General features: G+C 41.7%; 1 protein-coding gene across 4 annotated transcripts; it reads left to right on the plus strand.

Annotated features, from left to right (window-relative positions):
* Window positions 1–5: 5 nt before the first annotated feature.
* On the plus strand, window positions 6–20340 carry nxf1a (nuclear RNA export factor 1a). 4 transcript variants are annotated; one of them, XM_024383316.2, is made up of 22 exons: window positions 6–409; window positions 1166–1222; window positions 1985–2204; window positions 2331–2475; window positions 2562–2645; window positions 3037–3141; window positions 4161–4241; window positions 4343–4412; window positions 4502–4590; window positions 4682–4789; window positions 4996–5105; window positions 5315–5351; window positions 5437–5510; window positions 5607–5662; window positions 6317–6332; window positions 8071–8175; window positions 8260–8318; window positions 8430–8545; window positions 8654–8769; window positions 9017–9199; window positions 19852–19912; window positions 20023–20340. In XM_024383316.2, exons 1-22 carry the CDS (start codon window positions 349–351, stop codon window positions 20059–20061), a joined length of 1992 nt encoding a protein of 663 aa, XP_024239084.1. In that variant the 5' UTR covers window positions 6–348; the 3' UTR covers window positions 20062–20340. The 4 variants fall into 4 exon arrangements, with proteins under 4 accessions (XP_024239084.1, XP_024239085.1, XP_024239086.1 ...); XM_024383318.2 differs by lacking the exon at window positions 6–409 and adding an exon at window positions 820–1101; XM_024383317.2 differs by lacking the exon at window positions 6317–6332 and having other exon boundaries at window positions 8–409; window positions 5437–5505.
* Window positions 20341–20485: the final 145 nt, after the last annotated feature.

Here is a 20485-nt window from a genome sequence, read left to right on the forward strand (position 1 = left end):
TTAAAGTTATTAGGAGGGTCCGTCTGCGGACAGGGCACTATCAATTTAGTCCCTATCGCAAATTTGATATTGTAGTCGTCATTTATCTTCATTGTCACAACTTATATTGCTAAAACTAAACACTTTGACTAATATTTAGTTTTGATCAAGCATTGTTTAGATGTGGTCAATTATAGATTTGCACTGCAAAATGAGGCATCACCAGAGAAACGTTGACGTTTCTCCAATTTGTTAGCTAGCGAACTTTTAAACTGCACAAGTGAAGTAAACCAGCAATCCATGTCTATAAAATAAATTGCATTTGTTCAGATAATTTGGTGACAGTACTCGGTAACTGCGAGACTCAAGATGACCTTTCGAAAATGGTACCCCAACCTGGCTGTGGTCGCACGTGTCCGATTTGACCAAGGTATGGCTAGCTAACGTTAGCTTTCACTAGCAAGTATTTTTAAGGCAACTTCTTTGTTTAATAGTTTAGTCAACCAATGTAATGGGTATTTAAATAAATGTTTATTACGTTTGCCTGAACTGTTAGGTTGAAAACAGCTCCCTTCAAATGGATTCCACTCGTACCAGGTCATGGGATTCCGCTGTTGTCAAATTACTAGTGACGTCTTATTTGACGTTTCGTAGCAGGTTAGGATAATTTACGCTGCAGATAAGAGAAGGGCTATGATTATAGTTCGGTCAAATGCTTTTTTGTTGTTGTACATTTGACGTTAATTTGACAAAATCGGGATCCCTTCTAGCCATGACACTCGTACCACTGCGGTGGGCTCTGCACTGGCAATTGCGCGCGTCCCGGAAGCTAGTGACCATGGTATATGTAGTTCTAAACCGCAGTGTTTACGTCTCTGTTAAAGTGCAGAACAGTAGCTAGATTTCCATAGAGTAATGCACTGGGACACCATTTATAACCACATTACCTTCACGTTTTGGAACAGAGTTCTATATTTTTAAATATCTATTTTTCACTCGTTTTGATTTATGTTCGTCTGAAGTAGCCTATAGTCGCAGCGCTTGTGATGTACTGTCTGTCACCCGGGGTTGTGTTTTGTATCTGACAGTGGAGTATGGCGGACGGTGGCCGGTTCTACAGTGGTAAGTTACCCTGGAACAAAGCTTCAAATCTGCTTCTAAACAGTTGTTTTCCTCCTCTGCCTAGATCAGGAGGGAGTTGTCGTCCAGAGAGAAGTCACGCGCAAAGGCAAGCTACCAGGAGGTAAAACGCCGAAGTGTAAACAAATAAGTGAGGCGCATATGGGGACAGGACAGTCGTTTACGTTTTCTGTGACCGAAGTGTGACACATGAATTTTAGGCCACATCCCGATTCAGGAACAATCCCAAGCACACCTGGCTACCAATACAGTGTTGGCAATTATTTTTTAGTGAGAATCGCGATTGGCTCCCTGATTTGTCAGTAGATTATGTTTTGCCCCCTGCCTTGCTGCAGCAAGACATTTCTTCACCCCCCCACCCCCTTTGAGCTTCTCTGCCTGTGTGTGCACCATTGCTGTGACTGCTGTTGCACAGACAACTTGAACCAATCTCGTTTGGTGCTAAATTAAGTCCGAAAATTCGCTAAATGCTATGAAAACCATAGAAATCATTCGTGTCAAAATTCACCAAAGGCAGTCTGAAAAGTAGCTGAATTTGTTGCTAGCCTTACAAATAAAAGTATCTGTAGGGGTCTGAAAACTTGCTAAATATAGGGACAAATTTTGCAACACTGGTGACCGTTGGTCAGTTGACCAGACTGAGGCATGCTCAATATTTTCAATGCAGATTCAGAAGTATTTGTGCCATTTATCACAAAATATTTGGAGCTACTTTAGTCACCTTTTTAAATATGCAGTTATGTGATGAATCATCTACAACTGTGTCTACAACATGATAATGTATATGCATAAACAGATATTCATACCAGAAGATTGCCCGTACGAGGTTGTTTATGATGATCCATCCTCTCTCTCCCTCCCCCAGAGCATGACAACAGAGTCGCGGGCCCTCAGTTCCGGGGGGGGCATATGAGTCGGGGCCCAATCTACTACGACGGTCCGGCCAGGCAGCAGAGGCCTCGAGGGGGCCAAGTGGGTGGGTTCAGGGGCCCTGGACCGGGACCTCGGGTCCGGTTCGAAGATAACTATGTAGATGTAACTATGAACAGAGGGAGCCCACAGGATGGCAGCTCTCACCGCAGATTGTGAGTGAGATTGCATACTACAACTGTTACATGGCAGCGATAAGATTTTCTGTTACTGTCTATAAATAAACATGTTTTGTGAGATGATTCTTTGTCAGGTAACACTGTGCACTCTGACCCCCTTAGCAACCCGTACAGGTGGCCGAATCGGAGAGGCGATGGACAATTTGAACGAGACAGAAGAGGAGCTGGGGGCTACAGAGGAGAAGGTGGAGGAGGAAGAGAAGGAGGCGGAGGAGGAAAAGACAAGAGCAGTTGGTACAAGATGATTGTGAGCATCTTTAACGAAGAGCATGACAAGTATCTATTTCATTATGGTAAACTATTTTATAGTGAACTAATTGCTCTCTCTGGCAGATTCCCTATGGGAGGAAATATGACAAGAAATGGCTGCTGATGGCTTTACAGAACCTGTGCTCTGTACCCTTCACACCTGTTCAGGTAAGTTGCTGGCAGACAGCCCAGCCATTATCATAGGACTTGACTGATGGGTTAAATGTTGTTTTTCTGATCACTGGGATAGAGGAGTCTAATGCTTTGAAACCAATACAAGTACATGTATGTCTGTCTATTAAACCGGGGCGGCAGGTTGCCTAGTGGTTAGAGCGTTGGAATTGTAACCGAAAGGTTGCAAGATCGAATCCCCGAGCTGACAAGGTAAAAATATGTTGTTCTGCCCCTGAACAAGGCAGTTAACCCACTGTTCCTAGGCCTAGAATTTTTCTTAACTGACATATATATATATATAAGTAAATGTTGAGGATATTTACAAGTGCATTTAAGTATTAGTATTGTTTCTCTCTCTCTTGCCCCCCCCATCCATCCCTTTCAGTACCAGATTGAAGGCCATAAAGCCCAGTTCTACCTCGAGGATGCCTGCACAGCCAACGCACTGTGCAGAGTCTCTCGCCAAATCACAGACACTGAGGGCTACAAGGTACAGCAGCCTTCTCACTAACCGTTGGCTATACTCCTGGCTATAAGTGTAGTGTATCCCTTCTATTCCTCAAACCATGATCTCCCAATTTAATGTTATTTGATAAGAGCTGCAGATTGAATGTTAATATACACTGAACAAAAATATAAACGTAACATATAAGTGTTGGGACCAAGTGTTGGTCCCATGTTTCATGAGCTGAAATAAAATATCCCAGAAATGTTCCATACCCACACAAAAAGCTTATTTCCCTCAAATTTTGTGCACAAATTTGTTTACATCCCTGTTAGTGAGCATTTCTCCTTTGCCAGGATAATCCATCCACCTGACAGGTATGGCATATCTAGAAGCTGATTAAACAGCATGATCTTTACACAGGTGCACCTTGTGCTGGAGACAATAAAAGGCCACTCTAAAATGTGCAGTTTTGTCACACGACACAATGCTACATACTGTATGTCTCAAGTTTTGAGGGAGCGTGCAATTGGCATGCTAACTGCAGGAATGTCCATCAGAGCTGTTGTCAGATAATTGGATGTTAATTTCTCTACCATAAGTCGCCTCCAACGTAATTTTCGAGAATTAGGGAGTACGTCCAACTGGCCTCAACTACAGACCACGTGTAACCACGCCAGCCCAGGACCTCCACATCCGGCTTCTTCGCCTGCGGGATCGTCTGAGGGGGGGGTGCTGAGGATTATTTTTGTCTGTAATAAAGCCCTTTTGTGGATAAACTCATTCTGATTGACTGGGCCCTGGCTCCCCAGTGGGTGGGCCTGACTCCCAAGTGGGTAGGCCTATGCCCTTCCAGACCCCCCCATGGCTGTGCCCCTGCCCAGTCATGTGAAACCCATAGATTTGGGCCTAATTAATTTATGAATTTCTATTGATTGATATGAACTGACACTCATTAAAATTGTTGCATGTTGCGTAAAGATTTTTGTACAGTAGAATTTCTTTGAAGTTACTATTTATAATAATGTTTATGCTTCCTCTACACCCCCCCCCCTCCTCTCTAGGTGATAGTGCTGATGAACCCCTGTCTTCCTCCCGCCATCCTCAACACCCAACTGAAGCCTGAAGACATAGAGCACTTAAAGGTGAGAGATGGAGGGAGGGGGCAGTGATGGAGAAAGTTGGAAAATAATAAGGATGGATATTTACAGATGAATATAAGTAACTTCTGAAATATCTCTCTCAGCAATGCATGGCCAAGCGTTTTGATGGGTCCCAGCGAGCACTGGACCTGAACAACATCCGTACTGACCCAGGTAGCACCCCATACTACCTGGAGATTCAAACTAACCACTGTTTCTATCTTCCTCTGTCCTGGTCTAAAATGTATGTACCTCTGTTACAGACTTGGTGTCTCAGAACATCAGGGCGATCTTGAGCAGAAAGACCTTTATGGATGCTGTGGTCAAGATCATTGAGGAAAACATCCCTGAGGTAATAGTATAATAATACCAATCTATACCCATACAGTTTCAGTGTGTGGTGCTAAAATGTGTAGCTCTCTTGTCCTCTTCTTTTATCTCAGCTGGTGTGTCTGAATTTGAGCAATAACAAGCTGTATAAACTGGAAGATGTGGCAGATCTGATAAGCAAGGCCCCACACCTGAAGATCCTCAACCTCTCCCACAATGAGGTGAGAGGAGAGACTGACCCTTAACCCTAATCTCTAACCTTGTCTATTCATTTTGGGGGCGAATCCTAACTTTCACATCACATGTTTACTACGTCATGCATTAATATCAATGGGAGATTACAAATTAGGATTTGCTCCTAAATCTGCTCACTCACTTAACCTTTTCCCATTCAATCCTCTTTTTTCTTTCTCCATCTTCCTCCCAGTTGAAGTCAGAGAAGGAGCTGGATAGGTTGAAGGGTTTGAAGCTGGTTGAGCTGTGGTTGGACCGTAACCCACTGTGTGACCAGTTCAAGGACCAGCTCACCTACATCAGGTCAGTCTCTGAGCCTGGGTGATAGGCTGTGTGGGGGTTAGGCTGTGTGTGTTATTTAGTAGGTAGATGGGAGCACTGACATAGTCCGGTGGATGCCGCAGTCCAGTGGATGTCGTGGCCCTGTTGACTCCATTACGTTGAGTGGGTGTGTGAGGTGGGATGTGACTTCTCTGTTCTTGTTCCCTCTCCATTGTGAACATGGCCACCAGTGCTATCAGGGAGAGGTTTCCCCGGCTACTCAAACTGGTAAGATGTTCTCTTTTCTTCTCTGATCCTCTCCATCTTTGACTGCATTTGATTTGCTTGTTTATTTCCTGTTGTTGTTCTGTAGGATGGTCATGACCTCCCCCTGCCGATAGTGTTTGAAGTGGTATCACCCACCACTACCCCCCCCTGCAAGGTCTGGTCCGTTTTCGTTCACAGAATAACAAAAAGGTGCACTTGATTCATTTTATTCGCTTGGTTGATTCTGACAGATGCTCTTTTCTTTGACCAATCCAGGGTAGCTACTTCGGTTCAGAAGAAATCAAGGTCCTCATCATGCATTTCCTGCAACAGTAAGTGTATTCACATATCTTTTGTCAAGATTCAAGTATATTCCTTCAGAAAGGATATATTTGTCACCTCTAAGACAGGTAACACAGTGGGTGCTTGTCAAAATGCATAATTCCGAGCAAAGCAGTCCAAATCAAAGTATGCGAAATGAAGCATGGAGGGCACATCTCGAAGGCGTACTCCATACGTGCATATTTTGAAGCATGCGTCGACGCAAGCTTTAACGGAAATTATGCAAAGAAATTACCTGATCATGTCAAAAAAGTACGCAAAATTTATTGAAATCAATGGCAACCGTTATTTGAGCAGAAGCGAGAGAAAATGTTGCCTATTCACAAATCACATGTTGCCTGACTACAATATTTGATCTTGATACGTTAATAAATACATGGTGTTTCATTTCGGCATGTTTACCTGCCTACGTACCGTAGATCGCAAGCCCATAATAAGGCTAACTGGCTAGCTACTACTGTTAGCTAGCCACGAAGAATTGACATCTATCTTGCATAATATTTGTTTTAGGTCATTTTGCTTGTTAAACTATCTAGTTAGATACATTATTACAATTCACATATAGCTAGCTGATAGTTAAGAAGTAAAATGGTTGCTTTGTGTATGTGTTGTTTCGTCTTTATTGCCATTGTCATGGCTGGAAGACGGTTCAGTGAATGGGTAAGTCCATAGTAAGTCAATATGGCTAGCCAACTAGCCACAGAGAATTGGTAGCTACCCAAGAAAAATGTACCACTACCACGCATAACATTCGTTTTAAATCATTTTTGCCTGTTTAACACATTTTTTTATCTAATTGCTTTAAATATTGACTGGCTGTCATCAGGCTACCCAAAGCTTCAAAATGTAACTTGTGCCTGCAACCTGGTTCAGGTTATCAATCAACCTACCAGGCTAGTTAAAAACAGTATAGGAATGAAATCATCAACATGTATTGATCATATCTTTACTTATGCTGCAGAAATTTGTTTGAAAGCAGTATCCAAATACCTCGGATATAGTGATCACAATATAGAAGCCATGTCTAGGAAAACCAAAGTTCCAAAGGCTGGGCCTAATATACTGTATAAGAGGTCATTCAATAGGTTTTGTAGTGATTCCTATGTTGATGTGAAGAATTTGTTGGTCCATGGTGTGTAATGACGAGCAACCAGACGCTGCACTTGACATATTTATGAAATTGCTTATCCCAGTTACTGATAAGCACGCACTCATTAAGAAAATGACTGTAAAAACTGTTAAATCCCCGTTGATTGATGTGGAATTTAAAAATTGTATGGTTGAGAGGAATGAGGCAAAAGAGGTGGCAAATAGGTCTGGCTGTACAACCAATTTGGCAAACGTACTGCAAATTGAAAAATCATGTGGCTAAACTGAATAAAAAAAAGAAGAATCTACACCATGAAACAAAGATGAAAATAGTAAAAAGCTTTGGAGCACCTTAAATGAAATCTTGGGCAAAAAGGCAAACTCTGCTCCATCATTCAGATGGCTCATTCGTCACAAAACCCACTGATATTGCAAACTACTTTGATGTTTTTTTCAATGGCAAGATTAGCAAACTTAGGCATGACATGCCAGCAACAAAAGCTGACACTACACTTCCAAGTATATCTGACCAAATTATGAAAGACAAGCATTGTAATTTTGAATTCCGTAAAGTGAGTGTGTAAGAAGTGAACAATCTATTGTTGTCTATCAACAATGACAAGTAACCGGGGTCTGACAACTTGGATGGAAAATTACTGAGGATAATAGAGGACAATATTGCCACTGCTATTTACCATATCTTCAATTTAAGACTACTAGAAGTGTGTGTCCTCAGGCCTGGAGGGAAGCAAAAGTCAATCCCCTACCTAAAATAGTAAAGCCCCTTTAATGGCTCAAATAGCCTACCAATCAGCCTGTTACCAACCCTTAGTAAACTTTTGGAAAAAATTGTGTTTGACCAGATACAATGCTATTTTTCAGCACACTTATAGGGAAGGACATTCAGCAAGCACAGAACTTACACAAATGACTGATTGGCTGAGAGAAAATGCTCAAAATAAATGTGGGGGCTGTTTTGTTCAAATTCAGTGCGGCTTTTGACATTATCGATCATAGTCTGTTGCTGGAAAAACGTATACATTATGGCTTTACACCCCCTGCTATATTGTGGATAAAGAGTTCTGTCTAATAGAACACAGAGGGTGTTCTTTAATGGAAGCCTCTCCAACAAAATCCAGGTGGATCGAGGAATTCCCCAGGACAGCTGTCTAGGCCCCTTTTACTTTTTTCAAACTTGACTAACGACATGCCACTGGCTTTGAGTAAAGTGTTATGACCTCTATGGCAGATATTAGTGTTATAACTTTTCTATTACAGGTACTACAGTGTTATAACTTTTCTATTACAGGTACTACAGTGTATATGACTCTGGGAACAGACAGCCACTTCTAGATGCCTACCATGATGGTGCCTCCTTCTCACTCAGCTTGCCCTCCAGTCAAAACCCAAACAGGTCTCACACACACATTTCTCCATCTGAATGTCTGGCTCGTGGGAGTTCGGAATTACATATTTATTTGTATATTTTTCATCATAGGTGTAGTTTGAGAGAGTACCATAAAGACAGCCGTAACATAAAGCGACTCAAAGATCCATGTGAGTCTTCCAAATATTTAAGACAATTAACAAGTATGTCATCAACAGATTTGTCTGTTGTATTTCTGTAATAATATGTGGCATCTTCCCTCTGGAATCTGCTCCCCACAGCAACACGGTTCCGCCTACTGAAGCACACACGGCTAAACGTGGTGGCGTTGCTCAACGAGCTGCCTAAAACTCAGCATGACTCTGCCTCCTTCAATGTAGACGTCAACACTTACACGGTTAGGCAATATCTGATTGATAGTTAGTGTAGCATTCTCAATACTATCATCAGTTCTTCTGTTCATGGTGGTTTTATTTTTCAAAACCTTGAATTTTCTCTTTTTTAGACCACGTTACTGTCCTTTACGGTCAGCGGCATGTTCAAAGAAGTTGATGGTAAATCTCCAGACGCGGTTAGGGCCTTCTCTCGGGTCTTCATCGCAGTTCCTGCAGGAATTTCTGGGTAATTCTGAGGTTGCTCGTTCACCTGATCTTGGTTTTAAAAATCTCTTATAAGACTGTCTGTGCTGAAGAATGCTAAAATTATATCTTATATGATATATGAAAACAATGGTCAACGAATATTAATAAATATTGGCATCAGTTATAAGAAAATGCAACAGGCCAACTGGTCCTATATTAAAGAAATCGGGGGGGGTGTAATTGAAAGACAGTTTCAAACTATTTGTCCTCCATTTCTCCTTCTCCAGTCTATGCATAGTGAATGACGAGCTATTTGTGCGCATCGCTACAACGGAGGAGATCCAGCATGCGTTCGCTGCTACCGCCCCCACTCCCTCCAGCAGCCCAGTGCCCATCCTCACCGCCCCCCAGCAGGAGATGCTCTCCGCCTTCTCCCTCAAGTCTGGCATGAACCTTGAGTGGTCAGAGAAGTAAGTTTGTGGGCATGTTCAAGCGGATAAATTTTGCTAAGTCATTGGTCACCGCCTTTCAAAGTGTGTTGCATTATGGGGATAGAAATTGTCCGACTTGTGTCTACATGTCGACTACATGACCTTTATAAAAAACGTGATCAAAGGTTATGCAGTTTTTTTATAAAGTTGTCTTCAAGTCGCTGCAGTTGCTTCTGATCGATTGCACCATGCAGCCGTCGCCTGGCTACTGGGAGGTACTATTTGTCAACCAATCATTAGGGTGTTTTTGTTTGACCCATGCGAACAATACCCGAGACGTGACGGAAACAGGAACCAACTTTTCCACAATTCAAATGTTATTATGTACAAATTGTGATATTTTGAGGCGCTCTCCTGATGAAACTACGGAGGAGAGTAAATTAAATCTAGATCACCTTTACTCAACACACAGACTCATACAAAGCGCTCCCTCCCCCCCCATTTGGCAAATCTGACAAATGATCCCCCTGATTCCTTCTTACAAGCAAAAACAGGAAGTATCAGTGACACGCTCAATTCTGAAGTGGTCCGATGAAGCGGATGCTAAGCTACAGGACTGTTTTGCTAGCATAGACTAGAATATGTTCCGTGATTCATCCGATGTCATTGAGGAGTTTACCACATCAGTCACTGGCTTCATTAATAAGTGCATCGACGACATCGTCCCTAGTGCCTTCAGAAAGTATTCGCACCACTTGACTTTTTCAACATTTTGTTGTGTTGCAGACTGAATTTAAAATGGATGAAATATAGTTTTTTTTTTTTGTCACTGGCCTACACACAATACCCCATAATGTTAAAGTATAGTTATGTTTTGGGAAATTTAAAAAAATTAATTCTAAATGAAAAGCTGAACTGCCTTGAGTCAATAAGTATTCAACCCCTTTTATGGCAAGCCTAAATATACTATACAAAAATATAAATGCAACATCAAATCCAACTTTATTTGTCATATGTGCCGAATACAGCAAGTGTAGACCTTATCGTGAAATGCTTACTTTACAAGCCTTTAACCAACAGTGCAGTAACATGCAACATTTTCAAAGATTTTACTGAGTTACAGTTCATATAAGGAAATCAGTCAATTGAAATAAATTCATTAGGCCCTAAACTAGGGATTTCACATGACTGGGAATACAGATATGCATCTGTTGGTCACAGTTACAGTGCCTTGTGAAAGTATTCGGCCCCCTTGAACTTTGCGACCTTTTGCCACATTTCAGGCTTCAAACATAAAGATATAAAACTGTATTTTTTTGTGAAGAATCAACAACAAGTGGGACACAATCATGAAGTGGAACGACATTTATTGGATATTTCAAACTTTTTTAACAAATCAAAAACTGAAAAATTGGGCGTGCAAAATTATTCAGCCCCTTTACTTTCAGTGCAACAAACTCTCTCCAGAAGTTCAGTGAGGATCTCTGAATGATCCAATGTTGATCTAAATTACTAATGATGATAAATACAATCCACCTGTGTGTAATCAAGTCTCCGTATAAATGCACCTGCACTGTGATAGTCTCAGAGGTCCGTTAAAAGCGCAGAGAGCATCATGAAGAACAAGGAACACACCAGGCAGGTCCGAGATACTGTTGTGAAGAAGTTTAAAGCTGGATTTGGATACAAAAATATTTCCCAAGCTTTAAACATCCCAAGGAGCACTGTGCAAGCGATAATATTGAAATGGAAGGAGTATCAGACCACTGCAAATCTACCAAGACCTGGCCGTCCCTCTAAACTTTCAGCTCATACAAGGAGAAGACTGATCAGAGATGCAGCCAAGAGGCCCATGATCACTCTGGATGAACTGCAGAGATCTACAGCTGAGGTGGGAGACTCTGTCCATAGGACAACAATCAGTCGTATATTGCACAAATCTGGCCTTTATGGAAGAGTGGCAAGAAGAAAGCCATTTCTTAAAGATATCCATAAAAGTGTTGTTTAAAGTTTGCCACAAGCCACCTGGGAGACACACCAAACGTGTGGAAGAAGGTGCTCTGGTCAGATGAAACCAAAATTGAACTTTTTGGCAAGAATGCAAAACGTTATGTTTGGCGTAAAAGCAACACAGCTCATCGCCCTGAACACACCATCCCCACTGTCAAACATGGTGGTGGCAGCATCATGGTTTGGGCCTGCTTTTCTTCAGCAGGGACAGGGAAGATGGTTCAAATTGATGGGAAGATGGATGGAGCCAAATACAGGACCATTCTGGAAGAAAACCTGATGGAGTCTGCAAAAGACCTGAGACTGGGACAGAGATTTGTCTTCCAACAAGACAATGATCCAAGACAAAAAGCAAAATCTACAATGGAATGGTTCAAAAATAAACATATCCAGGTGTTAGAATGGCCAAGTCAAAGTCCAGACCTGAATCCAATCGAGAATCTGTGGAAAGAACTGAAAACTGCTGTTCACAAATGCTCTCCATCCAACCTCACTGAGCTCGAGCTGTTTTGCAAGGAGGAATGGGAAAAAATTTCAGTCTCTCGATGTGCAAAACTGATAAAGACACCCCAAGCGACTTACAGCTGTATTCGCAGCAAAAGGTGGCGCTACAAAGTATTAACTTAAGGGGGCTGAATAATTTTGCACGCCCAATTTTTCAGTTTTTGATTTGTTAAAAAAGTTTGAAATATCCAATAAATGTCGTTCCACTTCATGATTGTGTCCCACTTGTTGTTGATTCTTCACAAAAAAATACAGTTTTATATCTTTATGTTTGAAGCCTGAAATGTGGCAAAAGGTCGCAAAGTTCAAGGGGGCCGAATACTTTCGCAAGGCACTGTACCTTAAAAACAGTAGGTTCATGGATCAGAAAACCAGTCAGTATCTGGGGTGACCACCATTTTCCTCATGCAGCGCGACACATCTCCTTCTCATAGAGTTGATCAGGCTGTTGATTGTGGCCTGTGGAATGTTGTCCCACTCTTCTTCAATGGCTGTGCAAAGTTGCTGGATATTGGTGGGAACTGGAACACACTGTTTTACACGTCAATCCAGAGTATCTCAAACATGCTCAATGGGTGACATGTCTGGTGAGTATGCAGGCCATGAAAGAACTGGGCCATTTTCAGCTTCCAGGAATTGTGTACAGATCCTTGCAACATGGGGCCATGCATTATCATGCTGAAACATGAAGGGTAGGCGGCGGATGAATGACACAATGAGGATCTCGTTACGGAATCTCTGTGCATGCAAATTGTCATTGATAAAATGCAATTGTGTTCGTAGCTTATGCCTGCCCATACCTATACCACTCTGTTCACAAGGTTTATCAGAAAACCGCTCATCCACATGATTCCATACACGTGGTCTGAGGTTGTAAGGCCGGTTGGACATATTGCCAAATTCTCTCTCAAATTTTGTTTTGTTTTAGGTGGCTTATGGTAGAGAAATTAACATTTATTTCTCTGGCAACAGCTCTGGTGGACATTCCTGCAGTCAGCATGCCAATTGCATGCTCCCGGAAACATGAGACTTTGTGTTGTGTGATGACAACTGCACATTTTAGTGGCCTTTTATTGTCTCCAGCACAAGGTTCACCTGTGTAATGATCATGCTGCTTGATATGCCACACCTGTCAGGTGGATGGATTATCTTGGCAAAGTAGGAATATTCACTAACAGGGTTGTACATTTTTTTTTGAGAAATTCACTTCCATTTTCAACTTTTCAATTTCAAACACAGATTCAACCACAAAGACCAGAGAGGTTTTCCAATGTCTCGCAAAGAAGGGCACCTATTGGTAGATGGGTAAAAATAAAACAGTTGGATGGTGTATCAATACACCCAGTCACTACAAAGATACAGGCGTCCTTCATAACTCAGTTGCCAGAGAGGAAGGAAACTCCTCAGGGATTTCACCACGAGGCCACTGGGGATTTTATTAAAACAGATAGAGTTTAATGGTTGTGATATGATAACTGAGGATGGATCAACAACATTGTAGTTACTCCACAATACTAACCTAAATGACAGAGTGAAAATAAGGAAGCCTGCACAGAATAAAAAATATTCCAAAACATGCATCCTGTTTGCAACAAAGCACTTAAGTAATACTGCAAAAAAATGTGGCAAAGAAATTAACTTTTTGTCCTGAATACAAAGCGTTATGTTTGGGGCAAGTCCAACAGAATGCATCACTGAGTACCACTCTTTATATTTTCAAGTATGATGGTGGCTGCATCGTGTTATAGGTATGCCATCGGCAAGGACAAGGGAGTTTTTTAGGATAAAAAGAAATGGAATACAGCTATAAGCAAAGGCAAAATCCTAGAGGAAAACCTGGTTCAGCCTGTTTTCCAACAGACTGGGAGACAAATTCACCTTTTAGCAGGACAATAACCTAAAACACAGGGCCAAATATACACTGGAGTTGCTTTCTAAGACGACACTGAATCTTCTTGAGTTGTCTAGTTAGTTTTGACTTAAATTGTCTTAAAATAGGGCAAGACTTTTTAAAATGGCTGTCTAGCAATAATCAACTTGACAGAGCTTGAATATTTTTTAAGAATAATGGGCAAATATTGTACAATCCAGTTGTGCAAAGCTCTTAGAGACTTACCCAAAAAGACTCGCAGCTGTAATCGCTGCCAAAGGTTCTTCTACAAGTATTGATTCGGGTGTGAATACTTATGTAAATTAGATTTTTGAATTTAATACATTTGCAAACATTTCTAAAAACAATTTCACTGTCATTATGGGGTCTTGTGTGTAGATGGGTGAGAATATATATTTTTTTAAATCCATTTTGAATTCAGGCTGTAACACAACAAAATGTGGAATAAGTCAAGGGGTATGAATACTTTGAAGGCACTGTTCTTGTTTCAAGCAGTCCACCATAGTCTCTGTGCCCAAGAACGCCACGATAACCTGTCAAATGACTATCACCCCGTAGCACTCAAATATCTAGCCATGAAATACTTTGAAAGGCTGATTATGGCTCACATCAACACCATCATCCCAGACCCCCTGGAACCTCTCCAATTCGCATACCGTCCTAACAGATCCACAGATAACACAATCTCTACTACATTCCACACTGCCCTCTCCCACCTGGACAAAAGGAACACCTTCGTGAGAATGCTGTTCATTGACTACAGCTCAGTGTTCAACACCATAGTGCCCTCAATGCTCATCACTAAGCTAAGGTTCCTGGTTCTAAACACTTCCTCTGCAACTGGATCCTGGACTTCCTGACAGGCCGCCACAAGGTGGTGAGGCAGCAACACATAGGCAGCAACACATCCGCCACGCTGACTCACAACACGGGGGCCCCTCAGGGGTGCGTGCTTTGTCCCCTCCTGTACTCTATTCACCCACGCACGACTCCAACACCATCATTAAGGCCTGATCAGCGACGATGATGAGACCGCTTATAGGGAAGAGGTCAGTGACCTGGCAGTGTGGTGGCAGGACAACAACGGCAGTAAAACAAAGGAGCTGATCGCAGACTACAGGATGCGGCGGGTCGAGCACGTGACGGGGCTGTAGTGGAGTGGTTTGAGTGCTTCAAGTTCCTCTGTGTCCACATCACTAAAGATCTATCATGGTCCAAATTAGTGATGCATTGATATGACATTTGTGGCCGATACCGATATCCAATATTCTACTTGCCCCAAAAAAGGATACCGATAACCAATATTAAACATTTTAGCGGCACTTTAAGTATTCTAGTATAGCTAAATAGTTAACACACACACGGACGCAGCGGTCTAAGGTACTGCATCGCCGTACTACAGTCCCTGGTTCGAATCCAGAATGTATCACATCCGGCCGTGATTCGACGTCTCATAGGGCGGTGCACAACTGGCCCAGCATAGTCCGGGTTTGGAAGGGGGTAGGCCGTCATTGTAAAAAATAATTTGTTCTTAACTGACTTGCCTTGTTAAATAAAGGTTACACACACACACCACACTGACCAAAAAGTTATTTTGTTGGCGTTTACGTATGTCCCCATTAACAGTAAAACATTATCAAACCTATTTCTTTCACTTACTTGCTGTGCTGTTTCGTTTTAATTTGTTCAGTTTCATTCTTAACCACGATTTCTATAGAACGCCGTTTGGGTCTTTGCATGTCAAAAAATATACTATTTAACACTATTTGACGTGTCAAATAAGCTTGTTGACCAGTCAGGACATGAATATGACTGCACGTCACATAATAATTTAACGTGTTCATACATTTTTTACGTAGTTATTACACATTGATTACACTCATATTTCATATGTCACAACGATTCATCGATGCATATGCTATGATGCTGGTAAAGTTGTCTTGCGCTCCTACAGTACTGGTCATAAAAAAAGCTAGCAAGCTCATGGATGCAAGCAATGTTCTTCACCAAAAACATAACAAAACGACATCTGTTTCAGTAGCTATATAGTTAGCTAATTAACTATATAGCCAGGTGTCATCATCTAAAATAACCCTGATTTTATAAGACAGTTCTTGTTTGATTAATGGTGGTCGGACTCATCTATGTGAAACTAGCCACAATAAGGATTAGCCTCAATAGTGGACTTTGCGGTTAGCCTTCAAAATAAAAGTATGGCATAATTCTACTATTTGTATTATTTTGCGTCACTGTCAATGACATACGCAAAATCCACTATTGTGCCTAATCCTTACACATAACCCGGTCCGGTCGAACCTCACTTGCCAGCTGCTTATAACGTTAGCTTTGGGCAACAGGGTTAAGTAGCTGGGTAGCTATTTATATTTATGAACTGAAGTTCAATTTCAATAGTCGAACAACAATTGGCAGCCTAGCTAATACGTACTCACAAGGATTCCGTAATCATTGCAAAGAATAATGAAAATGACTGCAGTTTTTACTCGTCATTGTTTTCAGGCTGGTTGTATTGGTGCTAGCTAGGTACCAAGCTAAAGCTAGCTACCCCAGAAGTTGCGGTCGAACAAATGATGCTTTATTACCAACGCGGTATTGTAAACGCATCGTTCGTGGCTGGTGTTTGCTTGCTTGCTGACTTTTTTGTACAGATTTGACAGTGCTACTGTTTATTTTTTGACATGCAAAGACCCAAACGGCATTCCATAGTATGCATGTCGTGAAGCTAATAGCAGTGACGCTATTACTGTGTAACTCCAGTAGGGCAACATCGGAAAAATAGTGCACTTGGTAGTGTTAACCGGTGCTTGACCAGTCGGCGAAAGCCAACATCACCACGACAGAGAATGGTTGATTGTCAAGGACAATGAATTCCATTATCTTGGCTTTAATGGATTTTGCCTTTGAGTTGTCTCGCTGACATGTTGTTACTCTTTCAAATGACTGCTTGACTTGTTGACTGCTCGATCCACACAGCAGACATTGTGGGCTAGTTTAGGAATGCTGTGTTGCACGTATAGCGCAACATTTTATGTGGCGTCATCACGTCATGTACCTTTGTTATATCAGTATGCACGTCAGCTTTGACATCAGTTTTGCACATTGTGCGTTAAACTAGACATCGGCTGATACTGATGTTGGCATTTGTAGCTAATATAAGCCGATATGTTCACCGATGTATTGTGCATCCCTAGTCCAGACTCACCAACACTGTCATCTTAGAGGGCACAACAATGCCTCTTCTCCCTCAGGAGGCTGAAAAGATTTGGCCTGGGCCCTCGGATCCTCAAAGGTATACAGCTGCAACATTGAGAGGATCTTGACTGGCTCAATCACCACTTGGTATGGCAACGCTTACATGGAACCCAAACCGGCTGCGCGCATGCACCATTGTGCATAAATGTACTTTGTCCCCCCACACCAAACGCGATCACGACACGCAGGTTAAAATATCAAAACAAACTCTGAACCAATTATATTAATTTGGGGACAGGTCGAAAAGCATTAAACATGTATGGCAATTTAGCTAGCTAGCTAGCTAGCTTGCACTTGCTAGTTAATTTGTCCTATTTAGCTAGCTTGCTGTTGCTAGCTAATTTGTCCTGGGATATAAACATTGAGTTGTTATTTCACCTGAAATGCACAAGGTCCTCTACTCCGACAATTAATCCACACATAAAACGGTCAACCCGAATCGTTTCTAGTCATCTCTCCTAGGCTTTTTCTTCTCTTGACTTTATATTGTGACTGGCAACTTTCATAAATTAGGTGCATTACAGTCACTGACCTTGTTTGTATTTCAGTCACCCACGTGGCTATAACCAATGAGGAGATGGCAAGTGGGTACCTGCTTCTATAAACCAATGAGGAAATGGGAGAGGCAGGACTTGCAGCGCGATCTGCGTCAGAAATAGAACTGACTTCTATTTTAGCCCTTGGCAACGCAGATGCTCGTTGGTGCGCGCAAGCAGTGTGGGTGCAATAATTGAATAACAGATTTCTAAATTGATTTGCGGTGTAGTCAGCCTCTTAGCATCTACAGAGTTACAGTGGGTAGTGCGTATGGCCCAGTACATCACTGAGGCCGAGCTCCCTGCTGCTCCAGGACCTCTATACCAGGCGGTGTCAGGAAAGCCCCCCAAAAATCTGACTCCAGCCACAGACTGTTCTCTCTGCTACCACACAGCAAGCGGTGAACAACCCTAAGCACCTTTTACCCCCAAGCCATGAAACTTCAAAACAAGACCGCTAATTAGCTAATCAAATGTCTACTCGGACTACCTGCATTTACCCTCTCTTGAACTGACTCTATGCGCACACACACTGGACTCTGCTCACACACTCTTATATACATAGACTGACACTCCAACATACACACTACATATGCCCACACCCATGCAAACTGACGCCACACACACATACGCTTCTGTTACTGTCTTGTCTATCCTGTTGCCTAGTCACTTGACCCCTACCTCAATTAACTTGTACTTCTGCCATTGTATTTTCTACTCCCTATTCATGGGTTGCATGTTGTCACTATTGTTTTGAATGTTTGTTTTGAACTGATGCCTGACTGAGCATCATCAATGAGCGCTGATGAAGATTATCAAAAGTGCATTTCAGTGGCTTGGAAATACAATGACATTCGAAAGGAGGCAAACAATTGGTAGGAAAACCTTTTGTCATCATTTTGATTTCACCAGATTGACTTTAGATGCACTATAACCAAAGATTTTTATAACTAATCCAAGATAAACCACAGTCTGTCGTTTCCAATGAGAACAAATGAGCCATAGTGGGCAGAACAAGCAAGGAGGGGGCAGGGCCAAGCACGAGCTAGTGAGATCCTATTGGCGCATTCTAGTATCATCTGCATATTTTCATTAGGGAACGCCTACTCTGAAGTGTGCTTGTGCAGTAACACAATTCGCCTTTGCACTCCTAAACAATGCGATTGAAGAAAAAAAAAACATGTTTTGCAAAGGGTCAATTCTACAAACTTTAGTCCATTTTGTTCATAACAGATTCAACTTTGGGGAACAGAAAACTGTAATGAGATCAACTGTTTCATACATGAGAAAATATGCCGAATGTCAGCCAAAATCTACCCCGTTCCATCTTCTCCCACAGCCCGCCAGTGGGCTTCCTCTACCATATTTGGTACTGAGTGGAAACGCCAAGTGGATGCTTCACATTTATACATCCAGTGAAATATGTCTCATTGTTCTATCTGTGGTATAACGTTAGCTAAGATTGAGGGGAGGCCACTGGATTTTAGCTAGCTAGCGTTAGCACTGCTAGCTATTTTTGACAAATTTTGCTAGCTAATGACAACATTGCCATCTGTCTAAAGTAAATTTGATGACATTATAATCCTGGCAAAGTTGTTTCCTACCAAATATTTCACAACTTTAGCAATGTCATTGTATTTCCAGGCACTATAGTGTAATTTGGACAACAGTAGTTCCGTCCTCCGTCCCAGAATGACTGGGCTTATCACCACTTTAGGGCACCACTATGGTGCCGCCAATAGAGGGCGGCTTGAGAACATTCATAACAATGGCATGATGCGACCGAGTGACGGAGGTGCAACCCATGAATACACGGAGTGTACGAATCATTAGGAACACCCTCCTAGTATTGAGTTGCACCCCCTTTTACCCTCAACAGCCTCAATTCATTGCGGCATGGACTCAAAAAGGTGTCAAGCATTCCACGGGTGCTGGCCCATGTTGACTCCAATGCTTCCCACAGTTGTATCAAGTTGGCTGGATGTTCTTTGGGTGGTGGACCATTTATTGATACATACGGGAAAATGTTGAGTGAAAAACCCAGCAGCGTTGTAGTTCTTGACACACGCCTGGCACTTACTACCATACCTCAAAGGCACTGAAGTATTTTGTCTTGCCCCTTCACCCTCTGAATGGCACACATACACAATCCATGTCTCAATTGTATCACGGCTTGAAAATTGAAAGGTTGGAGACATGTTTATTTTGACATTACAAAGATAAACTTTTGTAAAAAATGGCAACATGTTGCATGGAGCCTTGCTGTAGGTAAACCACAACAGTGTCCGACTTTCAGCTGTCATAAATGCACCTCCCCCATCGTCACTCGTCGACTTTCCTCTACAGTCGGCTGCGTTAGCGTTATTACTGCCCGAACACACCTTGTGTGTACTTGTTTGACAGAGGGTCAATGTTAAAGGTCAAATTCTAAAGGTTGATGTTTGGTGCAGAAACATTCACTGTGATGTTCTCTCTGTCAGGTGTCTTCAGGACAATGAGTGGGATTTCAACAAAGCTGCACAGATCTTCACACAATTAAAAGTAAAGTATCATGAATCAACTGTCTAATAAAAGTTTGATTAAATACATGCATTTTCTGAGTTTCACTTTGTCCAACTAAATGTTGTTTTTCTCCGCAACGTCTCCCTCAGATTGAAGGCAAGATTCCAGATGTCGCTTTTATAAAGTGAAGTTGGAAGAATACATGCTGTTGATACTGAATATTAGATTTTCTGTTAAGAATAACTAGAATAGAATTGTATATATTTTATGGGTTTTGGTTTTATCCTTTTACTGAAGTAGAAAGATAATGTCCACAACGTTGACTTTCTGCTCCATTGTTTTAGTAATAGTGTCAAGGTTGTTTGACTTGATGACTGATGTTATGATAAAATCTTGGTTATTTTAACCTTAGTTTAAAGTCATGTTTTCATTGTAATACAGAAAAATAAAAAGCAATTGGTTTTGAATTTGTGTTCAACCTGTTTTCAAGATTGTTTGTTATAAAATTGGCTATCAAAATGTATCAAATTCACACATACTCTGAAAATAAATTGTATTCCACAGCAAAATTATGATTATCACTGGATGACAGTAGTACCACACGTACAGATA

This window comes from Oncorhynchus tshawytscha, linkage group LG21 (genome assembly GCF_018296145.1).
Source record: "Oncorhynchus tshawytscha isolate Ot180627B linkage group LG21, Otsh_v2.0, whole genome shotgun sequence".
In the NCBI taxonomy this organism is placed as follows: Eukaryota; Metazoa; Chordata; class Actinopteri; order Salmoniformes; family Salmonidae; genus Oncorhynchus; species Oncorhynchus tshawytscha.